The following is a 24,235-nucleotide window of genomic DNA, read 5'->3' as shown; positions in this document are numbered from 1 at the left end:
TGACTGAGATGATTAACAGACGCACCAGCTGTTTTTCCTGCTGTCTTGCTGCATTTGAGGCACCCAGCGTTCCACCCATTCATGTGATCGTTGCTACTCCAACCTCATTGTTGTTGCAGAGCAAATACCTCCAACTCCCCTGCAGCATATGTCACGGGCCTCTTCGAGAGGCCGATCTTGACAGCAGGTCTGATCAACTCCACATCCTCCAATCTCTTCTCTAGCCAATGCCATGCCCGTTTAGCCCGTAACATCTGGACTAACAGAAGATGATTGTGCATGCTGTCTGTTTATGCGGAATTCATGCCCCAACCAATGCAGCCTCCCCTGCCAAAGTCTCAGATTATATTCTGTACTGATATTTTAGGGCTCTGTAAGGTTATAATACAATCTTGTTTGGTTCAATAGAGGGGATCATAGACTGGCCAGTCTTAATTATAAGCCAGAACAGACGGTCCTTTAAATAAGTTAATATTTTGCATCTACAGAGAAAGGAGTAATATCTGTGGCCAAGAAGACTCGCAGCTTTGTTCGTTTATTTCTAAATCCTCTTGTCTTGGTGAGGGTTGTAGCGGCAGCACATTCAGTAGGGCAGTCCAGACCTCCCTTTCCCTTGCGACAGCCTCTGGATCTTCCTGGGAATTCCCAGGCGTTCCCAAGCCAGCCAAGCGACATTCCCACCAGCATGTCCTGGCCCGGGCCCCGGGGACTTCCCTCAGTGGGACGTGCCGGATACAGTTCCAGGGGCAGTCTATTGGGGGGCCTCGTTACAGATATTGTATATTGATATCAGTCGTGGAATGAGGCCTGGTGGCTCGGTGACCCACGTAACCCATTTGGACCCAGCCTGGAATGGCTACGTGGCACCGTCCTGTGCGCCCACCATCCACAGTACGAAGAGTGAGAGGCGGGTGCGTTGCCAGTATGGCAGGGAGAGGGATGGTCTCAGACAGACTAGACCTTGGTGATGGACACTCACAGCTTTGTATAGCGCAAAAGTCCAGGCAGCTTCCACACAGTGTTACACAGTCTAATGAAAGAATGCTGCTAGACAAATTTAAAGTGAGACTTTGGCTGCCAAACCAGAGCTGGTCGTGAACACATTAACCAGGCATGGGAGCTCCTCCACCACATGTAGAACTGCCTGATTACTCTTTGGTTCTTTCGGTTAAGTCACGTCTAAAGATAAAATAATAATAAAATAATACAAATAAAACATAATAAAATTATTCTCACGACGTTTCGGCCACAACGCAAGCAGCCGTCCTCAGGTGAAAACCAGGTCCGTCGAGGCGACAGTCTGAATGAAACAGCACACGAGCTTGGAGCATATATATAATCTATATAAATAAAGCAAACTTTGTGCATATGAACGTTTTTTTGGAACCAAATTGTGCCAACACCACCAGATGGCAAAAATCTAACATTGTCCATCCTCAGTTTAACACGTAGGCTTTCGCGACCAATGTTATTCATAATCAACGTTTTTGGGTTTAGATCGCGTTTATTTATAAATGTGTCGTAACCCTCCACCACCCGACACGGCCAATCAGTAAAAAAGTGTCACGTTGACAAAGACAAATAGTTCACTGCTTTAGCCCACCGGTGTGTTGAAGCCACAACATTTACATTTGAGTACGACGTTTCGCTGGTAATTGCAACCAGCATCATCGGGCAATTGCCCGATGATGCTACACACTAGTGCTGTACTAGTGACGCATTGGCCACGTTCTGTTTACGTGACAAACCCATTATTAATTGGATGTATCGGGTGGTAGCGGGGTGAACGACACATTTATTTATTTACACGATCTCACACAAACAAACCTGTATTATGGCTGTATATTTGGAGTTTGCGTGTCCCTCTCCGTAGTCGCGTGGATTTTCCTCCGAATCCTGCGGTTTTCCCTGCACATTTAGAGTCAACATCACCACGCGTTTAGAGTATTTGACCGATAAACATTTCCACACGTAAATTCGATTTAAAGCTTTCGTGACTGCAGGGATTCATCTTCTTGGTTCTTTCGGTAAAGTCACGTAGAAGGGAAGTAATAAAATAATCAAAATAAAACAAAATAATTCTCACGAAGGTTTCGGCCACAACGCAAGCACCCGTCCCTCAGGTGAAAACCAGGTCTGTCGACACCTGGTTTTCACCTGAGGACGGCTGCTTGCGTTGTGGCCGAAACGTCGTGAGAATTATTTTATTATGTTTTATTTTGATTATTTTATTACTTCCCTTCTACGTGACTTTACCGAAAGAACCAAGACGATTTCCACACGTTGATAAGCCCACTGTGTTGTGGGCAGGTCGCTTCTGAAAACGAGCGGTGTAGCTCAAGTGGCCTATGCCTGGTAAAATAAAAAAACGTAGAAATATTGAAAGTAAAACAAAGTTTCAAAGTAGTGAGCCAGGTGAAGACAAATTAAACTTAAGCAGAGAATTAAAGCAAATGCAATCAGGCGAGGGCAGGAGGCAAGGCCCCGCATGGCTAGGCCCGCGTTGTAATGTTCCAACCTGGACATCGATTCCATACTCGCTGCTACTCAATTGATATCCCTACGAGGGAGAAGGAGCGAGCTCTACCTGGGTTACAACAACAACCACCACAACAACCACCACGATGTAAACTTCTCACCTCGGATCTCAGTGAGCGAGCGTGCGCGGAGCAGCAGCTACCTGGTAACTCGTGACGTCATGCGGCAGCAGCAGGTGACATGACGTCACTTGCGGGGTTCACACAATCCTCTTCCCCAACGAGCAGCAGGGTAACTGAATATATTATGTTAATGAGAGGGCCCATGTCAGGTGATGGTTCTTGGCTGCTGACCCCGTCCCAAATAAGCACTTTACTGGAACGGAAATCGGCAGACGTGACGTCACGCTCAAAATCCCGGTGGGGGTAAATACCTCGGTGACATGACGTCACTAATGGAGGACACCTCCCCCTCGCATATCATGCCGAGTTAATGAGGGTGACGTCAGAGAGCGAGATCAGGGTTAGAGTTCAAGTTTATTTAGATTCCATTTCTGTGGCTCCCTCTCTTGAACAGAAACCCATTGGGTGCGTGAGCTCAACAACAACGTGAACATTGTGTGTGGACACTGTTTGTTGGCGCAGTCGGGGGCACAGGTGGTGCATTGGCCAGTCATTTAAGTCAGTCGACCCATGACACCTGGATCTGCCCCGTGCACATAGCCTGGCACAAGCGCCGTGGTGACGTCACCGCCACTTAGTGGCGAATGGCGGTTGTTACTGTGTGTATACACGGTGCGTGTACAGACTGTTTGTATACTGTGTGGGCAAACTGTGTGTACGCTGTGTACATGGTGTGTGTAGATCTTGTGGGTATACTGCGTGTAGTGTGGGTGGTCCGAATCAGTCGGGGGCATTATCTTTACATCGGCTGCGCTATGCTGTGTGGAAGCTGCCTGGTCTGTCGCTCCACATGAAGCTTCGGTTCTTCTCGGCCAGTCATGCCCTCCCTAATGTAGGCATGTGAAACGTGGACCCCTCTAAATGGAACATCTGCGCCAGTTAGACACATTCAGGCTGTCATGCCTACACTCAGATTGAGGGAAGCCAAGTAGAAGCACATTCTCTATTTATTGCAGAGGTTCAAGGTTCAAATCCGACAGGCACGTCTGGCTACTCAAGGAACATTTAACAAAATATGCACCGTCTGCTTAACAGATTGTGTCATTCAAAACGCATAGGTCATTGCATGTTGGTGTCATGGTCAATATTTGGGCAATTTCAAACATTATCCAGAAATTACATAATGAAGATTACACATCATCACCCCCTACTGACAGACTCATGCCCACATGCAGGTGACAGCAGAGTCACCTTATGACAGAGGCAGCTGCCACTTGAAGGTGCTCTTCGAGTGTTTGTGATGAGATATGAAACTGAGTTGCTGAGGCAATTAAACACCATATCAATGCAAATATAAATATAACAGTGGAATACTTAGAAGCTTATTGGCTCTTGCTCCTGATTCTTCATCTACCCAACCCACAGGTCAACAAATACTCGCCGCTCTTACTCTGCAGGTTGAACCCAGGAATTCAGTGTTCAATTTCACGTTCTTTTCATTAAAGGCCTGTGACAAAGGTGCATCTATTGGAGCTTCATTGTCTCAAGCCTACCCATCTACCGGGTCTCCATTTGACTTTGTATTGTCTAAGAAGTCCACCCACACCTCCACTTCCACAAACTGCTGGGAGTTGCCTAGCTCTGCCTCGCAGTCAGAATTCTCCTCCTGCTTCACGTTGTCTCCATCGATGTGAAGGTACGATTTTGGAGTTGAATCTTCATCTTCACAGTTTACCGTCACTTTTTCGCTCTTCACCATCACTTCACATTTCACCTTCACTTCTTCGCTCTTCATCACTTCTTCACATTTCACCTTCGCCTCTTCACATTTCACCTTGATACCTTTAAAAGTGTCCAAGCTGGGATTCACTTCTGGTTTCATGAGGGATGGGCTCATTGCAGCACTTTGACTTTCACAAGCCGATTTCAGACTCCATTTCTTGGGGATCTTCTGATGCTTGTGTGTCCTCTGGTGTCTTTTAAGAATTGATGACTGTGCAAACGCCTTCCCACACAGAGTGCAACTGAAGGGTTTCTCTCCCGTGTGTGTTCTCTGGTGTCTATGAAGACCTGATGACTGTGCAAATGCCTTGTCACACACAGTGCACTTGAAGGGTTTCTCTCCCGTGTGTGTTCTCTGGTGTAATTGAAGATGTTGTGAATGTGCAAACGCCTTCCCACACACAGTGCACTTGAAGGGTTTCTCTCCAGTGTGTGTTCTCTGGTGTAATTTAAGATATGGTGATTGTGCAAACGCCTTCCCACACAGAGTGCAACTGAAGGGTTTCTCTCCTGTGTGTGTTCTCTGGTGTATTTTAAGATGTTGTGAATGTGCAAACGCCTTCCCACACAAAGTGCAACTGAAGGGTTTCTCTCTCGTGTGAGTTCTCTGATGTAATACAAGAGCAGATGACTGTGAAAACGCCTTCTCGCACAGACTACACTTGAAGGGTTTTTCTCCTGTGTGTGTTATCCGGTGTTTTTTAAGAGGAGATTTATCTGAAAATGCCTTCCCACACACACTGCACTTGAAGGGTTTATCTCCCGTGTGTGTTCTCTGGTGCGATACAAGACCAGATGACTGTGAAAACGCCTTCCCGCACAGACTGCACCTGAAGAGTTTCTCTCCCGTGTGTGTTCTCTGGTGGTTCCTAAGAACTGATGAATGTGAAAATGCCTTGTCACACACAGTGCACTTGAAGGGTTTCTCTCCTGTGTGTGTTCTCTGGTGTATTTTAAGATTTTGTGAACGTGCAAACGCCTTCCCACACAGAGTGCAACTGAAGGGTTTCTCTCCCGTGTGTGTTCTCTGATGTAATACAAGAGCAGATGACTGTGAAAACGCCTTCGCGCACAGACTGCACTTGAAGGGTTTTTCTCCTGTGTGTGTTCTCCGGTGTTTTTTAAGAGCAGATGAATATGAAAATGCCTTCCCACACACACTGCACTTGAAGGGTTTTTCTTCCGTGTGTGTTCTCTGGTGGTTCCTTAGAACTGATGGATATGAAAATGCCTTGTCACACACAGTGCACTTGAAGGGTTTCTCTCCTGTGTGAGTTCTCTGGTGCTGTGTTAAATGTCCAACACGATCCATGCTGTATGCACGCTGGTCGCGTTGTTGCCTTTTTGTACCGAGCTGCGCTGAGTGCCTTTGTTCCATCAAACCAATTCTGCAGAGGAAGCGTCAGCTGCAGACAGAAAAAAGAGAATATCCACACTATCTACGTCAGTATTGAGGCACAAAGGAATGCATATATACAGTCACACATGACTTGCATGTCTATACTCATTCATATATTCATGATAATATGAAAAAGATTCCCAAATTCATCACACGGGCACACAATCAGAGGGCCAATGGTCAACCTGGAAGCCCTAGTATCTTCAAAATGAATGTTAACCTAAAACTCCAAGCACACAATTTCAGTTTTCTGGCTACAAAAAGAATATTTATAAAGAAAAATGCAGCTAACATAGAAAAGGGTGTTGAAAATAATACTATTTTTATTATGCAGAAATGCATAAATTAATGTTCAATCGCTAACTTAGAGGCATGAAGCCAGGCTCAGATTTCCTTGAATGCTGGGATGAACAGATCTAACTTCAGCTGCATATGTGCAGTGTTAATTTCCTGTTTCCATTCTCCTAAAAATTTCCAGAGGAAAAAAAGTATAAACTATTGTTTTGATTTAACCTCCGTGTTCAAACGAGTTAATATACTTTACTGCAAATACAAACTTGACACTGTAACACACACTGGCATGGAAAAAAGGTGGTGGTGTGTTCAGAACCATGCCTGGCCACCTTCATATGCTCATTATTAATGCTTCCCCACAATAAGTTAAGTTTTCATGAATCAATCACGTTTGTTGTCAGAGATAATCAAACTTTAATTGTGATAACACTATGTAACACAATTTTTGTTCCTGGGTACTAAGTGTTATTTTTTTTATTGCTTATGCCTAAGAGTCTAGAAATTGGCTATTATTCCCCACAAATTTTGCTTTTGTGACCAGAATTGTACGTGAACGAAAATAACAAATTCACCTGTTTTTTCATTGAAAAGAGGTACATTTCTAAATATCACTGTCCTGGTCACAAAAGCAAAGTTTGTGGGGAATAGCCATTTTTTGTACTTAAGAGGCAAAAGCAATTAGGAAATAACACATACAGGAACAAGACATTTTTTTTGTTACACAGTGGAAAAACTGCGCCACCGCTCCCCACATAGATAAACTCTTACATACACATATATTTCACATGAATGCCATGTAAGTGTGGATCACTTGTCAGCATGTCATGAGAATGATCCAGGTGTCAAGGGATGACTGACTGAGATGATTAACAGACGCACCAGCTGTGCTTCCTGCTGTCTTGCTGCATTTGAGGCACCCAGCGTTCCACCCATTCATGTGATCGTTGCTACTCCAACCTCATTGTTGTTGCAGAGCAAATACCTCCAACTCCCCTGCAGCATACGTCATGGGCCTCTTCGAGAGGCCGATCTTGACAGCAGGTCTGATCAACTCCACATCCTCCAATCTCTTCTCTAGCCAATGCCATGCCCGTTTAGCCCGTAACATCTGGACTAACAGAAGATGATTGTGCATGCTGTCTGTTTATGCGGAATTCATGACCCAACCAATGCAGCCTCCCTGCCAAAGTCTCAGATTATATTCTGTACTGATATTTTAGGGCTCTGTAAGGTTATAATACAATCTTGTTTGGTTCAATAGAGGGGATCATAGGCTGGCCAGTCTTAATTATAAGCCAGAACAGACGGTCCTTTAAATAAGTTAATATTTTGCATCTACAGAGAAAGGAGTAATATCTGTGGCCAAGAAGACTCGCAGCTTTGTTTGTTCGTTTATTTCTAAATCCTCTTGTCTTGGTGAGGGTTGTAGCGGCAGCAGATTTAGTAGGGCAGTCCAGACTTCCCTTTCCCTGGCGACAGACTCTGGATCTTCCTGGGGAATTCCCAGGCATTCCCAAATCAGCCAAGCGACATATTCCCACCAGCAAGTCCAGGCCCGGGCCCCGGGGACTTCCCTCAGTGGGACGTGCCCGATAGAGTTCCAGGGGCAGTCTATTGGGGGCCTCGTTACAGATATTGTATATTGATATCACTCGTGGAATGAGGCCTGGTGGCTCGGTGACCCACGTAACCCATTTGGACCCAGCCTGGAATGGCTGCGTGGCACCGTCCTGTGCGCCCACCATCCACAGTACGAAGAGTGAGAGGCGGGTGCGATGCCAGTATGGCAGGGAGAGGGATGGTCTCAGACAGACTAGACCTTGGTGATGGACACTCACAGCTTTGTATGGCGCAAAAGTCCAGGCAGCTTCCACACAGTGTTACACAGTCTAATGAAAGAATGCTGCTAGACAAATTTAAAGTGAGACTTTGGCTGCCAAACCAGAGCTGGTCGTGAACACATTAACCAGGTATGGGAGCTCCTCCATTACTTGCAGAACTGCCTGATTACTCATGGAGAGTTGAGCAGGTACAGTGTTGTATGACATGAAATTCCCAGGCAGGTGATTTATTTTGGTGGAACATACGCAAGGCCACCTTTCATGATGGAATTATCCGGGCACAGAACGAGATTATCTAACCCGATCTCATTGAGTAGCCATTTCCAGATCATCAGCAGATATAACATGGTTGACCAGGGAACGATCCCTTAACTATAACCAGGCATCGATGCGCGTATCATTTTAACTGTAACGAATGCAATTATTTATATGGCTATTGTGAGCTTCTCAAATTACATAATTAATGAAGATGCTATGTAATGCAATGCATGGGGGCAGAGTGAATTTCTGTCACAAGCCAAATTGAACAGCAAATGGCTCCAACTCCTGGTCACGCAGCTTTAGACGGGCTTGCCCAAAATCATAAAAATCGTCAATGAATGTGAGCAGAGCCAGAGACATAAAAAACAAAGAACAACCCAAAGCCCCAAGCCTCGATATGGTACGATAGACCTTAATTACATAAAAAAGCAGAGGCATTACTCTTAATGTTTGATTACTGAGACCTGAGCTAAGCCGGGTAACTTAGTTATTGCTGGATAAATACTATACTTCCGATGAAGTTTGTGTGTGAGTGGGGAGCAGTAGTGCAACGGTTAGCGTGCTGCGCTATGAACCCAGCGAGCCGATTTCTATTCCCAGAGCCAAGCCACAACATTTGGCTGTCGTTTGATGAAGCTGGTTGGAATTACTGTCAAAACGTTGTACTTAGATTGTAAATGTTGTGGCTTGGCTCTCCAACACACCGGTGAGATGTACTAGTACACTACACTACACACTAGTGCTGTACTAGTGACGCATTGGGCACGTTCTGTTTACCTGACAAACCTCTTACTAAATGGCTGTGTCGGGTGGTGGCGGGGTTAACGGCACATTGATTTATTTACGCGATCAATCCCAAACAAACCTGTATTATGGCTGTATATTTGGAGTTTGCGTGTCCCTCTCTCTCCGTGGTCGCGTGGATTCTCCTCCGGATCCTGCGGTTTTCCCTGCACATTTAGAGTCAACATCACCACGCGTTTAGAGTATTTGACCGATAAACATTTCCACACGTTGATAAGCCCACTGCGTTGTGGGCAGGTCGCTTCTGAAAACGAGCGGTGTAGCTCAAGTGGGCTATGCCTGGTAAAATAAAAAAAACGTTGAAATATTTAAAGTAAAACAAAGTTTCAAAGTAGTGAGCCAGGTGAAGACAAATTAAACTTAAGCAGAGAATTAAAGCAAATGCAATCAGGCGAGGGCAGGAGGCAAGGCCCCGCATGGCTAGGCCCCGCGTTGTAATGTTCCAACCTGGACATCGATTCCATACTCGCTGCTCCTCAATTGATATCCCTACGAGGGAGAAGGAGCGAGGCTCTACCTGGGTTCACAACAACAACCACAACAACCACCACGATGTAAACTTCTCACCACGGATCTCCGTGCGCGAGCGTGCGCAGAGCAGAAGATTCCTGGTATGTCGTGACGTCACTTGCGGGGTTCACACAATCCTGTTCCCCAACGAGCAGCAGGGTAACTGCATATATTATGTTAATGAGAGGGGCCCATATCAGGTGATGGTGCTTGGCTGCTGACCCCGTCCCATATAAGCATTGTACCGGAACGGAAATCAGTAGACGTGACGTCATGCTCAAAATCCCGGTTGGGGGGGGTAAATACCTCGGTGACATGACGTCACTAGTGGAGGACACCTCCCCCTCGCGCATCACGGCAAGTTAATGAGGGGTGACGTCAGAGAGCGAGATCAGGGTTAGAGTTCAAGTTTATTTAGATTCCATTTCTGTGGCTCCCTCTCTTGAACAGAGACCCATTGGGTGCGTGAGCTCAACAACAACGTGAACATTGTGTGTGGACACTTTGTTGGCGCAGCCGGAGGCACAGGTGGTGCATTGGCCAGTCATCTCAGTCAGTCGACCCATGACACCTGGATCTGCCCCGTGCACATAGCCTGGCACAAGCGCCGTGGTGACGTCACCGCCACTTAGTGGCGAATGGCGGTTGTTGTTACTGTGTGTGTATACACTGTGCGTGTACAGACTGTATACTGTGTGGGTAAACTGTGTGTACGCTGTGTACATGGTGTGTGTAGACCTTGTGGGAACACTGCGTGTGTACAGTGTGTGGGTGGTCCGAATCAGTCGGGCGGCATTATCTTTTCATCGGCTGCGCTATGCTGTGTGGAAGCTACCTGGTCTGTCGCTCCGCATGAAGCTTCGATTCTTCTCGGCCAGTTTTGCCCTTCCTTCTGTAGGCATGTTAAACGTGGACCCCTCTAAATGGAACATCTGCGCCAGTTAGAAACATTCAGGCTGTCATGCCTACACTCAGATTGAGGGAAGTCATGTGATAGCACATTCTCTATTTATTGCAGAGGTTCAAATCAGACAGGCACGTCTGGCTACTCCAGTAACATTAAACAAAATATGCACCGTCTGCTTAACAGTGGATGTAAAACATACGATTGTGTCATTCAAAACGCATAGGTCATTGCATGTTGGTGTCATGGTCAATATTTGGGCAATTTCAAACATTATCCAGAAATTACAAATGAAGATTACACATCAATCATCACCCCCTACTGACAGACTCATGCCCATATGCAGGTGACAGCAGTGTCACCTTATGACAGAGGCAGCTGCCACTTGAAGGTGCTCTTCGAACGTTTGTGATGAGATATGAAACTGAGTTGCTGAGGCAATTAAGCAAGCACCATATCAATGCAAATATAAATATAACAGTGGAATACTTGGAAGCTTATTGGCTCTTGTTCCTGATTATTCATCTACCCAACCCACAGGTCAACAAATACTCGCCGCTCTTACTCTGCAGGTTGAACCCAGGAATTCAGTGTTCAATTTCACGTTCTTTTCATTAAAGGCCTGTGACAAAGGTGCATCTATTGGAGCTTCATTGTCTCAAGCCTACCCATCTACCGGGTCTCCATTTGACTTTGTATTGTCTAAGAAGTCCACCCACACCTCCACTTCCACAAACTGCTGGGAGTTGCCTAGCTCTGCCTCGCAGTCAGAATTCTCCTCCTGCTTCACGTTGTCTCCATCGATGTGAAGGTACGATTTTGGAGTTGAATCTTCATCTTCACAGTTTACCGTCACTTTTTCGCTCTTCACCATCACTTCACATTTCACCTTCACTTCTTCGCTCTTCATCACTTCTTCACATTTCACCTTCGCCTCTTCACATTTCACCTTGATACCTTTAAAAGTGTCCAAGCTGGGATTCACTTCTGGTTTCATGAGGGATGGGCTCATTGCAGCACTTTGACTTTCACAAGCCGATTTCAGACTCCATTTCTTGGGGATATTCTGATGCTTGTGTGTCTTCTGGTGATGTTTAAAATTGATGACTGTGCAAACGCCTTCCCACACAGAGTGCAACTGAAGGGTTTCTCTCCCGTGTGTGTTCTCTGGTGTACTTGAAGATGTGATGATTGGGCAAACGCCTTCCCACACAAAGTGCAACTGAAGGGTTTCTCTCCCGTGTGAGTTCTCTGGTGTCTATGAAGACCTGATGACTGTGCAAATGCCTTGTCACACAAAAAGCACTTGAAGGGTTTCTCTCCCGTGTGTGTTCTCTGGTGTATTGAAGATGTTGTGAATGTGCAAACGCCTTCTCACACAGAGTGCAACTGAAGGGTTTTTCTCCTGTGTGTATTATCCAGTGTTTTTTAAGAGTAGATTTATGTGAAAATGCCTTCCCACACACAGTGCACTTGAAGGGTTTCTCTCCAGTGTGTGTTCTCTGGTGGTTCCTTAGAAATGATGGATATGAAAATGCCTTGTCACACACAGTGCACTTGAAGGGTTTCTCTCCTGTGTGAGTTCTCTGGTGCTGTGTTAAATGTCCAACACGATCCGTGCTGTATGCACGCTGGTCGCGTTGTTGCCTTTTTGTACCGAGCTGCGCTGAGTGCCTTTGCTCCATCAAACCAATTTTGCAGAGGAAGCGTCAGCTGCAGACAGAAAAAAAGAATATCCACAATATCTACGTCAGTATTGAGGCACAAAGGAATGCATATATACAGTCACACATGACTTGCATGTCTATACTCATTCATATATTCATGATAATATGAAAAAGATTCCCAAATTCATCACACGGGCACACAATCAGAGGGCCAATGGTCAACCTGGAAGCCCTAGTATCTTCAAAATGAATGTTAACCTAAAACTCCAAGCACACAATTTCAGTTTTCTGGCTACAAAAAGAATATTTATAAAAGAAAAATGCAGCTAACATAGAAAAGGGTGTTGAAAATAATACTATTTTTATTATGCAGAAATGCATAAATTAATGTTCAATCGCTAACTTAGAGGCATGAAGCCAGGCTCAGATTTCCTTGAATGCTGGGATGAACAGATCTAACTTCAGCTGCATATGTGCAGTGTTAATTTCCTGTTTCCATTCTCCTAAAAATTTCCAGAGGAAAAAAAGTATATACTATTGTTTTGATTTAACCTCCGTGTTCAATCGAGTTAATATACTTTACTGCAAATACAAACTTGACACTGTAACACACACTGGCATGGAAAAAAGGTGGTGGTGTGTTCAGAACCATGCCTGGCCACCTTCATATGCTCATTATTAATGCTTCCCCACAATAAGTTAAGTTTTCATGAATCAATCACGTTTGTTGTCAGAGATAATCAAACTTTAATTGTGATAACACTATGTAACACAATTTTTGTTCCTGGGTACTAAGTGTTATTTTTTTATTGCTTATGCCTAAAGTCTAGAAATTGGCTATTATTCCCCACAAATTTTGCTTTTGTGACCAGAATTGTACATGAACGAAAATAACAAATTCACCTGTTTTTTCATTGAAAAGAGGTACATTTCTAAATATCACTGTCCTGGTCACAAAAGCAAAGTTTGTGGGGAATAGCCATTTTTTGTACTTAGAGGCAAAAGCAATTAGGAAATAACACATACAGGAACAAGACATTTTTTTTTGTTACACAGTGGAAAAACTGCGCCACCGCTCCCCACATAGATAAACTCTTACATACACATATATTTCACATGAATGCCATGTAAGTGTGGATCACTTGTCAGCATGTCATGAGAATGATCCAGGTGTCAAGGGATGACTGACTGAGATGATTAACAGACGCACCAGCTGTGCTTCCTGCTGTCTTGCTGCATTTGAGGCACCCAGCGTTCCACCCATTCATGTGATCGTTGCTACTCCAACCTCATTGTTGTTGCAGAGCAAATACCTCCAACTCCCCTGCAGCATACGTCATGGGCCTCTTCGAGAGGCCGATCTTGACAGCAGGTCTGATCAACTCCACATCCTCCAATCTCTTCTCTAGCCAATGCCATGCCCGTTTAGCCCGTAACATCTGGACTAACAGAAGATGATTGTGCATGCTGTCTGTTTATGCGGAATTCATGACCCAACCAATGCAGCCTCCCCTGCCAAAGTCTCAGATTATATTCTGTACTGATATTTTAGGGCTCTGTAAGGTTATAATACAATCTTGTTTGGTTCAATAGAGGGGATCATAGGCTGGCCAGTCTTAATTATAAGCCAGAACAGACGGTCCTTTAAATAAGTTAATATTTTGCATCTACAGAGAAAGGAGTAATATCTGTGGCCAAGAAGACTCGCAGCTTTGTTTGTTCGTTTATTTCTAAATCCTCTTGTCTTGGTGAGGGTTGTAGCGGCAGCAGATTTAGTAGGGCAGTCCAGACTTCCCTTTCCCTGGCGACAGACTCTGGATCTTCCTGGGGAATTCCCAGGCATTCCCAAATCAGCCAAGCGACATATTCCCACCAGCAAGTCCAGGCCCGGGCCCCGGGGACTTCCCTCAGTGGGACGTGCCCGATAGAGTTCCAGGGGCAGTCTATTGGGGGGCCTCGTTACAGATATTGTATATTGATATCACTCGTGGAATGAGGCCTGGTGGCTCGGTGACCCACGTAACCCATTTGGACCCAGCCTGGAATGGCTGCGTGGCACCGTCCTGTGCGCCCACCATCCACAGTACGAAGAGTGAGAGGCGGGTGCGATGCCAGTATGGCAGGGAGAGGGATGGTCTCAGACAGACTAGACCTTGGTGATGGACACTCACAGCTTTGTATGGCGCAAAAGTCCAGGCAGCTTCCACACAGTGTTACACAGTCTAATGAAAGAATGCTGCTAGACAAATTTAAAGTGAGACTTTGGCTGCCAAACCAGAGCTGGTCGTGAACACATTAACCAGGTATGGGAGCTCCTCCATTACTTGCAGAACTGCCTGATTACTCATGGAAAGTTGAGCAGGTACAGTGTTGTATGACATGAAATTCCCAGGCAGGTGATTTATTTTGGTGGAACATACGCAAGGCCACCTTTCATGATGGAATTATCCGGCACAGAACGAGATTATCTAACCCGATCTCATTGAGTAGCCATTTCCAGATCATCAGCAGATATAACATGGTTGACCAGGGAACGATCCCTTAACTATAACAGGCATCGATGCGCGTATCATTTTAACCGTAACAAATGCTATTTATTTCTATGGCCATTGAGAGCTTCTCAAACGACATAATTATTTAAGATGCTCTGTAATGTAATGCATTGGCCAGAGTGAATTTTTGTCACAAGCCAAGTTGAACAGGAAATGACTCCGACTCCTGGTCACGCAGCTTTAGACGGGCTTTCCCAAAATCATAAAAATCATCAAAGAATGTGAGCAGAGGCAGAGACGTAAAAAACAAAGAACCCAAAGCCCCAAGCCTCTATATGGTACTATATGCCTTAATTGCATCAATAAAGCAGAGATATAGTTTCTGCTGAAAATCGGCACTCCTCAGCCCCTTGAATATAGAGGTTACGATCTGGGAAAGTGCCTCGCAAAGCCAAAAGTGCGATATTCAATACTTAAGCCTTACCTAAATAATGGCATGAGGTAAAAGGAAAATAAAAAAACTAAACAATTAAAATGAACATTGAGAAACCATACACAAGACAAAATATGGGAAAAATCTATATAAATAAAGCAAACTTTGTGCACATGAACGTTTTTTTGGGAACCAAATTGTGCCAACACCACCAGATGGCAAAAATCTAACATTGTCCATCCTGAAGCTCTCCAAGGGCAACGTATTTAAAAGCTGTCCTCATGAAACAAACAAGCCCCGCTATTGTATAACACAACCACAAAACCGTGACAATATACACATTTACAGCTTTCTTTGGCAGAATTAAATTATTCTAATAAAGCCAGCATGGCAAGACATTACTTTTAATGTTTGATTACCGAGACCTGAGCTTAGCCGGGAAACTTAGTTATTACTGGATACTATACTTCCGATAAAGTTTGTGCGTGAGTGGGGAGCGGTAGTGCAACGGTTAGCGTGCTGCGCTATTAACCCAGCGAGCCGATTTATATTCCCACAGAGCCAAGCCACAACATTTGGCTGTCGTCTGATGAAGCTGGTTGGAATTAGTGTCAAAACGTTGTACTCAGATTGTAAATGTTGTGGCTTGGCTCTTCAACACACCGGATGTGCTGTACTAGTACACTACACTATACACTACTATACACTCATCATCATCATGGCTTGGCTTCGCGAACGAAGATCTAGGAAGGACATCCACGTCTTCTGCAGGCACGCTGGTGGCTGAAGAGGCCTATTAACTACATTATACACAACTATACACTACACTAAACTATACACTACACTATACACTACTATACACTATACTATACACTAAACTACACACTAGTGCTGTACTAGTGACGCATTGGCCACGTTCTGTTTACGTGACAAACCCTTACTAATTGGCTGTGTCGGGTGGTGGCGGGGTGAACGACGCATTTATTTATTTACGCGATCTCACACAAACAAACCTGTTTTATGCCTGTATATTTGGAGTTTGCGTGTTCCTCTCTCTCCGTGGTCGCGTGGATTCTCCTCCGGATCCTGCGGTTTTCCCTGCACATTTAGAGTCAACATCACCACGCGTTTAGAGTATTTGACCGATAAACATTTCCACACGTTAAATTTCGATTTAAAGCTTTCGTGACTGCAGGGATTCATCTTCTTGGTTCTTTCGGTAAAGTCACGTAGAAGGGAAGTAATAAACTAATCAAAATAAAACATAATAAAATAATTCTCACGACGTTTCGGCCACAACGCAAGCACCCGTCCCTCAGGTGAAAACCAGGTGTCGACAGACCTGGTTTTCACCTGAGGACGGCTGCTTGCGTTGTGGCCGAAACGTCGTGAGAATTATTTTATTATGTTTTATTTTGATTATTTTATTACTTCCCTTCTACGTGACTTTACCGAAAGAACCAAGACGATTTCCACACGTTGATAAGCCCACTGTGTTGTGGGCAGGTCGCTTCTGAAAACGAGCGGTGTAGCTCAAGTGGCCTATGCCTGGTAAAATAAAAAAAACGTAGAAATATTTAAAGTAAAACAAAGTTTCAAAGTAGTGAGCCAGGTGAAGACAAATTAAACTTAAGCAGAGAATTAAAGCAAATGCAATCAGGCGAGGGCAGGAGGCAAGGCCCCGCATGGCTAGGCCCCGCGTTGTAATGTTCCAACCTGGACATCGATTCCATACTCGCTGCTACTCAATTGATATCCCTACGGAGAAGGAGCGAGGCTCTACCTGGGTTCACAACACAACAACCACCACAACAACAACAACCACCACGATGTAAACTTCTCACCTCGGATCTCAGTGAGCGAGCGGGCGCGGAGCAGCAGCTACCTGGTAACTCGTGACGTCATGCGGCAGCAGAGGTGACATGACGTCACTTGCGGGGTTCACACAATCCTCTTCCCCAACGAGCAGCAGGGTAACTGAATATATTATGTTAATGAGAGGGGCCCATGTCAGGTGATGGTTCTTGGCTGCTGACCCCGTCCCAAATAAGCATTTTACTGGAACGGAAATCGGCAGACGTGACGTCACGCTCAAAATCCCGGTGGGGGGTAATTACCTCGGTGACATGACGTCACTAATGGGGACACCTCCCCCTCGCATATCATGCCGAGTTAATGAGGGGTGACGTCAGAGAGCGAGATCAGGGTTAGAGTTCAAGTTTATTTAGATTCCATTTCTGTGGCTCCCTCTCTTGAACAGAAACCCATTGGGTGCGTGAGCTCAACAACAACGTGAACATTGTGTGTGGACACTGTTTGTTGGCGCAGTCGGGGGCACAGGTGGTGCATTGGCCAGTCATTTAAGTCAGTCGACCCATGACACCTGGATCTGCCCCGTGCACATAGCCTGGCACAAGCGCCGTGGTGACGTCACCGCCACTTAGTGGCGAATGGCGGTTGTTACTGGTGTATACACTGTGCGTGTACAGACTGTTTGTATACTGTGTGGGCAAACTGTGTGTACGCTGTGTACATGGTGTGTGTAGATCTTGTGGGTATACTGCGCGTGTAGTGTGGGTGGTCCGAATCAGTCGGGCGGCATTATATTTACATCGGCTGCGCTATGCTGTGTGGAAGCTGCCTGGTCTGTCGCTCCACATGAAGCTTCGGTTCTTCTCGGCCAGTCATGCCCTCCCTAATGTAGGCATGTGAAACGTGGACCCCTCTAAATGGAACATCTGCGCCAGTTAGACACATTCAGGCTGTCATGCCTACACTCAGATTGAGGGAAGCCAAGTAGAAGCACATTCTCTATTTATTGCAGAGGTTCAAGGTTCAAATCCGACAGGCACGTCTGGCTACTCAAGGAACATTTAACAAAATATGCACCGTCTGCTTAACAGTGGATGTAAAACATACGATTGTGTCATTCAAAACGCATAGGTCATTGCATGTTGGTGTCATGGTCAATATTTGGGCAATTTCAAACATTATCCAGAAATTACATAATGAAGATTACACATCAATCATCACCCCCTACTGACAGACTCATGCCCACATGCAGGTGACAGCAGAGTCACCTTATGACAGAGGCAGCTGCCACTTGAAGGTGCTCTTCGAGTGTTTGTGATGAGATATGAAACTGAGTTGCTGAGGCAATTAAACACCATATCAATGCAAATATAAATATAACAGTGGAATACTTAGAAGCTTATTGGCTCTTGCTCCTGATTCTTCATCTACCCAACCCACAGGTCAACAAATACTCGCCGCTCTTACTCTGCAGGTTGAACCCAGGAATTCAGTGTTCAATTTCACGTTCTTTTCATTAAAGGCCTGTGACAAAGGTGCATCTATTGGAGCTTCATTGTCTCAAGCCTACCCATCTACCGGGTCTCCATTTGACTTTGTATTGTCTAAGAAGTCCACCCACACCTCCACTTCCACAAACTGCTGGGAGTTGCCTAGCTCTGCCTCGCAGTCAGAATTCTCCTCCTGCTTCACGTTGTCTCCATCGATGTGAAGGTACGATTTTGGAGTTGAATCTTCATCTTCACAGTTTACCGTCACTTTTTCGCTCTTCACCATCACTTCACATTTCACCTTCACTTCTTCGCTCTTCATCACTTCTTCACATTTCACCTTCGCCTCTTCACATTTCACCTTGATACCTTTAAAAGTGTCCAAGCTGGGATTCACTTCTGGTTTCATGAGGGATGGGCTCATTGCAGCACTTTGACTTTCACAAGCCGATTTCAGACTCCATTTCTTGGGGATCTTCTGATGCTTGTGTGTCCTCTGGTGTCTTTTAAGAATTGATGACTGTGCAAACGCCTTCCCACACAGAGTGCAACTGAAGGGTTTCTCTCCCGTGTGTGTTCTCTGGTGTCTATGAAGACCTGATGACTGTGCAAATGCCTTGTCACACACAGTGCACTTGAAGGGTTTCTCTCCCGTGTGTGTTCTCTGGTGTAATTGAAGATGTTGTGAATGTGCAAACGCCTTCCCACACACAGTGCACTTGAAGGGTTTCTCTCCAGTGTGTGTTCTCTGGTGTAATTTAAGATATGGTGATTGTGCAAACGCCTTCCCACACAGAGTGCAACTGAAGGGTTTCTCTCCTGTGTGTGTTCTCTGGTGTATTTTAAGATGTTGTGAATGTGCAAACGCCTTCCCACACAAAGTGCAACTGAAGGGTTTCTCTCTCGTGTGAGTTCTCTGATGTAATACAAGAGCAGATGACTGTGAAAACGCCTTCTCGCACAGACTACACTTGAAGGGTTTTTCTCCTGTGTGTGTTATCCGGTGTTTTTTAAGAGGAGATTTATCTGAAAATGCCTTCCCACACACACTGCACTTGAAGGGTTTATCTCCCGTGTGTGTTCTCTGGTGCGATACAAGACCAGATGACTGTGAAAACGCCTTCCCGCACAGACTGCACCTGAAGAGTTTCTCTCCCGTGTGTGTTCTCTGGTGGATCCTAAGAACTGATGAATGTGAAAATGCCTTGTCACACACAGTGCACTTGAAGGGTTTCTCTCCTGTGTGTGTTCTCTGGTGTATTTTAAGATTTTGTGAACGTGCAAACGCCTTCCCACACAGAGTGCAACTGAAGGGTTTCTCTCCCGTGTGTGTTCTCTGATGTAATACAAGAGCAGATGACTGTGAAAACGCCTTCGCGCACAGACTGCACTTGAAGGGTTTTTCTCCTGTGTGTGTTCTCCGGTGTTTTTTAAGAGCAGATGAATATGAAAATGCCTTCCCACACACACTGCACTTGAAGGGTTTTTCTTCCGTGTGTGTTCTCTGGTGGTTCCTTAGAACTGATGGATATGAAAATGCCTTGTCACACACAGTGCACTTGAAGGGTTTCTCTCCTGTGTGAGTTCTCTGGTGCTGTGTTAAATGTCCAACACGATCCATGCTGTATGCACGCTGGTCGCGTTGTTGCCTTTTTGTACCGAGCTGCGCTGAGTGCCTTTGTTCCATCAAACCAATTCTGCAGAGGAAGCGTCAGCTGCAGACAGAAAAAAGAGAATATCCACACTATCTACGTCAGTATTGAGGCACAAAGGAATGCATATATACAGTCACACATGACTTGCATGTCTATACTCATTCATATATTCATGATAATATGAAAAAGATTCCCAAATTCATCACACGGGCACACAATCAGAGGGCCAATGGTCAACCTGGAAGCCCTAGTATCTTCAAAATGAATGTTAACCTAAAACTCCAAGCACACAATTTCAGTTTTCTGGCTACAAAAAGAATATTTATAAAAGAAAAATGCAGCTAACATAGAAAAGGGTGTTGAAAATAATACTATTTTTATTATGCAGAAATGCATAAATTAATGTTCAATCGCTAACTTAGAGGCATGAAGCCAGGCTCAGATTTCCTTGAATGCTGGGATGAACAGATCTAACTTCAGCTGCATATGTGCAGTGTTAATTTCCTGTTTCCATTCTCCTAAAAATTTCCAGAGGAAAAAAAGTATATACTATTGTTTTGATTTAACCTCCGTGTTCAATCGAGTTAATATACTTTACTGCAAATACAAACTTGACACTGTAACACACACTGGCATGGAAAAAAGGTGGTGGTGTGTTCAGAACCATGCCTGGCCACCTTCATATGCTCATTATTAATGCTTCCCCACAATAAGTTAAGTTTTCATGAATCAATCACGTTTGTTGTCAGAGATAATCAAACTTTAATTGTGATAACACTATGTAACACAATTTTTGTTCCTGGGTACTAAGTGTTATTTTTTTTATTGCTTATGCCTAAGAGTCTAGAAATTGGCTATTATTCCCCACAAATTTTGCTTTTGTGACCAGAATTGTACGTGAACGAAAATAACAAATTCACCTGTTTTTTCATTGAAAAGAGGTACATTTCTAAATATCACTGTCCTGGTCACAAAAGCAAAGTTTGTGGGGAATAGCCATTTTTTGTACTTAAGAGGCAAAAGCAATTAGGAAATAACACATACAGGAACAAGACATTTTTTTTGTTACACAGTGGAAAAACTGCGCCACCGCTCCCCACATAGATAAACTCTTACATACACATATATTTCACATGAATGCCATGTAAGTGTGGATCACTTGTCAGCATGTCATGAGAATGATCCAGGTGTCAAGGGATGACTGACTGAGATGATTAACAGACGCACCAGCTGTGCTTCCTGCTGTCTTGCTGCATTTGAGGCACCCAGCGTTCCACCCATTCATGTGATCGTTGCTACTCCAACCTCATTGTTGTTGCAGAGCAAATACCTCCAACTCCCCTGCAGCATACGTCATGGGCCTCTTCGAGAGGCCGATCTTGACAGCAGGTCTGATCAACTCCACATCCTCCAATCTCTTCTCTAGCCAATGCCATGCCCGTTTAGCCCGTAACATCTGGACTAACAGAAGATGATTGTGCATGCTGTCTGTTTATGCGGAATTCATGACCCAACCAATGCAGCCTCCCTGCCAAAGTCTCAGATTATATTCTGTACTGATATTTTAGGGCTCTGTAAGGTTATAATACAATCTTGTTTGGTTCAATAGAGGGGATCATAGGCTGGCCAGTCTTAATTATAAGCCAGAACAGACGGTCCTTTAAATAAGTTAATATTTTGCATCTACAGAGAAAGGAGTAATATCTGTGGCCAAGAAGACTCGCAGCTTTGTTTGTTCGTTTATTTCTAAATCCTCTTGTCTTGGTGAGGGTTGTAGCGGCAGCAGATTTAGTAGGGCAGTCCAGACTTCCCTTTCCCTGGCGACAGACTCTGGATCTTCCTGGGGAATTCCCAGGCATTCCCAAATCAGCCAAGCGACATATTCCCACCAGCAAGTCCAGGCCCGGGCCCCGGGGACTTCCCTCAGTGGGACGTGCCCGATAGAGTTCCAGGGGCAGTCTATTGGGGGCCTCGTTACAGATATTGTATATTGATATCACTCGTGGAATGAGGCCTGGTGGCTCGGTGACCCACGTAACCCATTTGGACCCAGCCTGGAATGGCTGCGTGGCACCGTCCTGTGCGCCCACCATCCACAGTACGAAGAGTGAGAGGCGGGTGCGATGCCAGTATGGCAGGGAGAGGGATGGTCTCAGACAGACTAGACCTTGGTGATGGACACTCACAGCTTTGTATGGCGCAAAAGTCCAGGCAGCTTCCACACAGTGTTACACAGTCTAATGAAAGAATGCTGCTAGACAAATTTAAAGTGAGACTTTGGCTGCCAAACCAGAGCTGGTCGTGAACACATTAACCAGGTATGGGAGCTCCTCCATTACTTGCAGAACTGCCTGATTACTCATGGAGAGTTGAGCAGGTACAGTGTTGTATGACATGAAATTCCCAGGCAGGTGATTTATTTTGGTGGAACATACGCAAGGCCACCTTTCATGATGGAATTATCCGGGCACAGAACGAGATTATCTAACCCGATCTCATTGAGTAGCCATTTCCAGATCATCAGCAGATATAACATGGTTGACCAGGGAACGATCCCTTAACTATAACCAGGCATCGATGCGCGTATCATTTTAACCGTAACGAATGCAATTATTTATATGGCTATTGAGAGCTTCTCAAACGACATAATTATTGAAGATGCTATGTAATGTAATGCATGGGGGCAGAGTGAATTTCTGTCACAAGCCAAATTGAACAGCAAATGGCTCCGACTCCTGGTCACGCAGCTTTAGACGGGCTTTCCCAAAATCATAAAAATCATCAAAGAATGTGAGCAGAGGCAGAGACATAAAAAACAAAGAAACCCAAAGCCCCAAGCCTCGATATGGTACGATAGACCTTAATTACATAAAAAAGCAGAGACATTACTCTTAATGTTTGATTACTGAGACCTGAGCTAAGCCGGGTAACTTAGTTATTGCTGGATAAATACTATACTTCTTCTTGGTTCTTTCGGTAAAGTCACGTAGAAGGGAAGTAATAAAATAATAAAAATAAAACATAATAAAACAATTCTCACGACGTTTCGGCCACAACGCAAGCAGCCGTCCTCAGGTGAAAACCAGGTCCGTCGAGGCGACAGAGTCTGAATGAAAACAGCACACGGGCTTGGAGCATATATATAAGCTGGGCGCATTGACAAAGGAATTTGCATATCAACAGGAATTTAGCATATACTATACTTCCGATGAAGTTTGTGTGTGAGTGGGGAGCAGTAGTGCAACGGTTAGCGTGCTGCGCTATGAACCCAGCGAGCCGATTTCTATTCCCAGAGCCAAGCCACAACATTTGGCTGTCGTTTGATGAAGCTGGTTGGAATTACTGTCAAAACGTTGTACTTAGAGTGTTAATGTTGTGGGCTTGGCTCTCCAAAACACCGGTGAGATGTACTAGTACACTACACTACACACTAGTGCTGTACTAGTGACGCATTGGGCAGTGCACGTTCTGTTTACCTGACAACCTCTTACTAAATGGCTGTGTCGGGTGGTGGCGGGGTTAACGGCACATTGATTTATTTACGCGATCAATCCCAAACAAACCTGTATATTTGGAGTTTGCGTGTCCCTCTCTCTCTGTGGTCGCGTGGATTTTCCTCCGGATCCTGCGGTTTTCCCTGCACATTTAGAGTCAACATCACCACGCGTTTAGAGTATTTGACCGATAAACATTTCCACACGTTGATCAGCCCACTGTGTTGTGGGCAGGTCACTTCTGAAAAAGAGCGGTGTAGCTCAAGTGGGCTATGCCTGGTAAAATAAAAAAAACGTAGAAATATTTAAAGTAAAAACAAAGTTTCAAAGTAGTGAGCCAGGTGAAGACAAATTAAACTTAAGCAGAGAATTAAAGCAAATGCAATCAGGCGAGGGCAGGAGGCAAGGCCCCGCATGGCTAGGCCCCGCGTTGTAATGTTCCAACCTGGACATCGATTCCATACTCGCTGCTACTCAATTGATATCCCTACGAGGGAGAAGGAGCGAGGCTCTACCTGGGTTCACAACAACAACAACACACCACAACAACAACCACCACACGATGTAAACTTCTCACCTCGGATCTCAGTGAGCGAGCGTGCGCGGAGCAGCAGCTACCTGGTAACTCGTGACGTCATGCGGCAGCAGGAGGTGACATGACGTCACTTGCGGGGTTCACACAATCCTCTCCCCAACGAGCAGCAGGGTAACTGAATATATTATGTTAATGAGAGGGGCCCATGTCAGGTGATGGTGCTTGGCTGCTGACCCCGTCCCAAATAAGCATTTACTGGAAC

General features: G+C 45.0%; 1 protein-coding gene across 1 annotated transcript; it reads right to left on the bottom strand.

Moving 5' to 3' along the window:
- Window positions 1-18,860: 18,860 nt before the first annotated feature.
- Window positions 18,861-19,910, bottom strand: LOC121852684 (zinc finger protein 79-like; the record flags this gene model as incomplete). The annotated part of the gene is made up of 2 exons (XM_042346576.1): window positions 19,326-19,910; window positions 18,861-19,157 (listed from the first exon to the last, which is right to left on the bottom strand). Coding segments are annotated over exons 1-2 (882 nt in total), but the record flags the coding sequence as incomplete, so codon positions are not given.
- Between the last annotated feature and the right edge of the window lie 4,325 nt (window positions 19,911-24,235).

The sequence above is a fragment of the Callorhinchus milii genome, unplaced genomic scaffold (genome assembly GCF_018977255.1).
Source record: "Callorhinchus milii isolate IMCB2004 unplaced genomic scaffold, IMCB_Cmil_1.0 Scaffold1031, whole genome shotgun sequence".
Taxonomy (NCBI): Eukaryota; Metazoa; Chordata; class Chondrichthyes; order Chimaeriformes; family Callorhinchidae; genus Callorhinchus; species Callorhinchus milii.
Note: the sequence above shows the minus strand (reverse complement) of the source record. Positions and strands in the feature narration are given on the sequence as shown.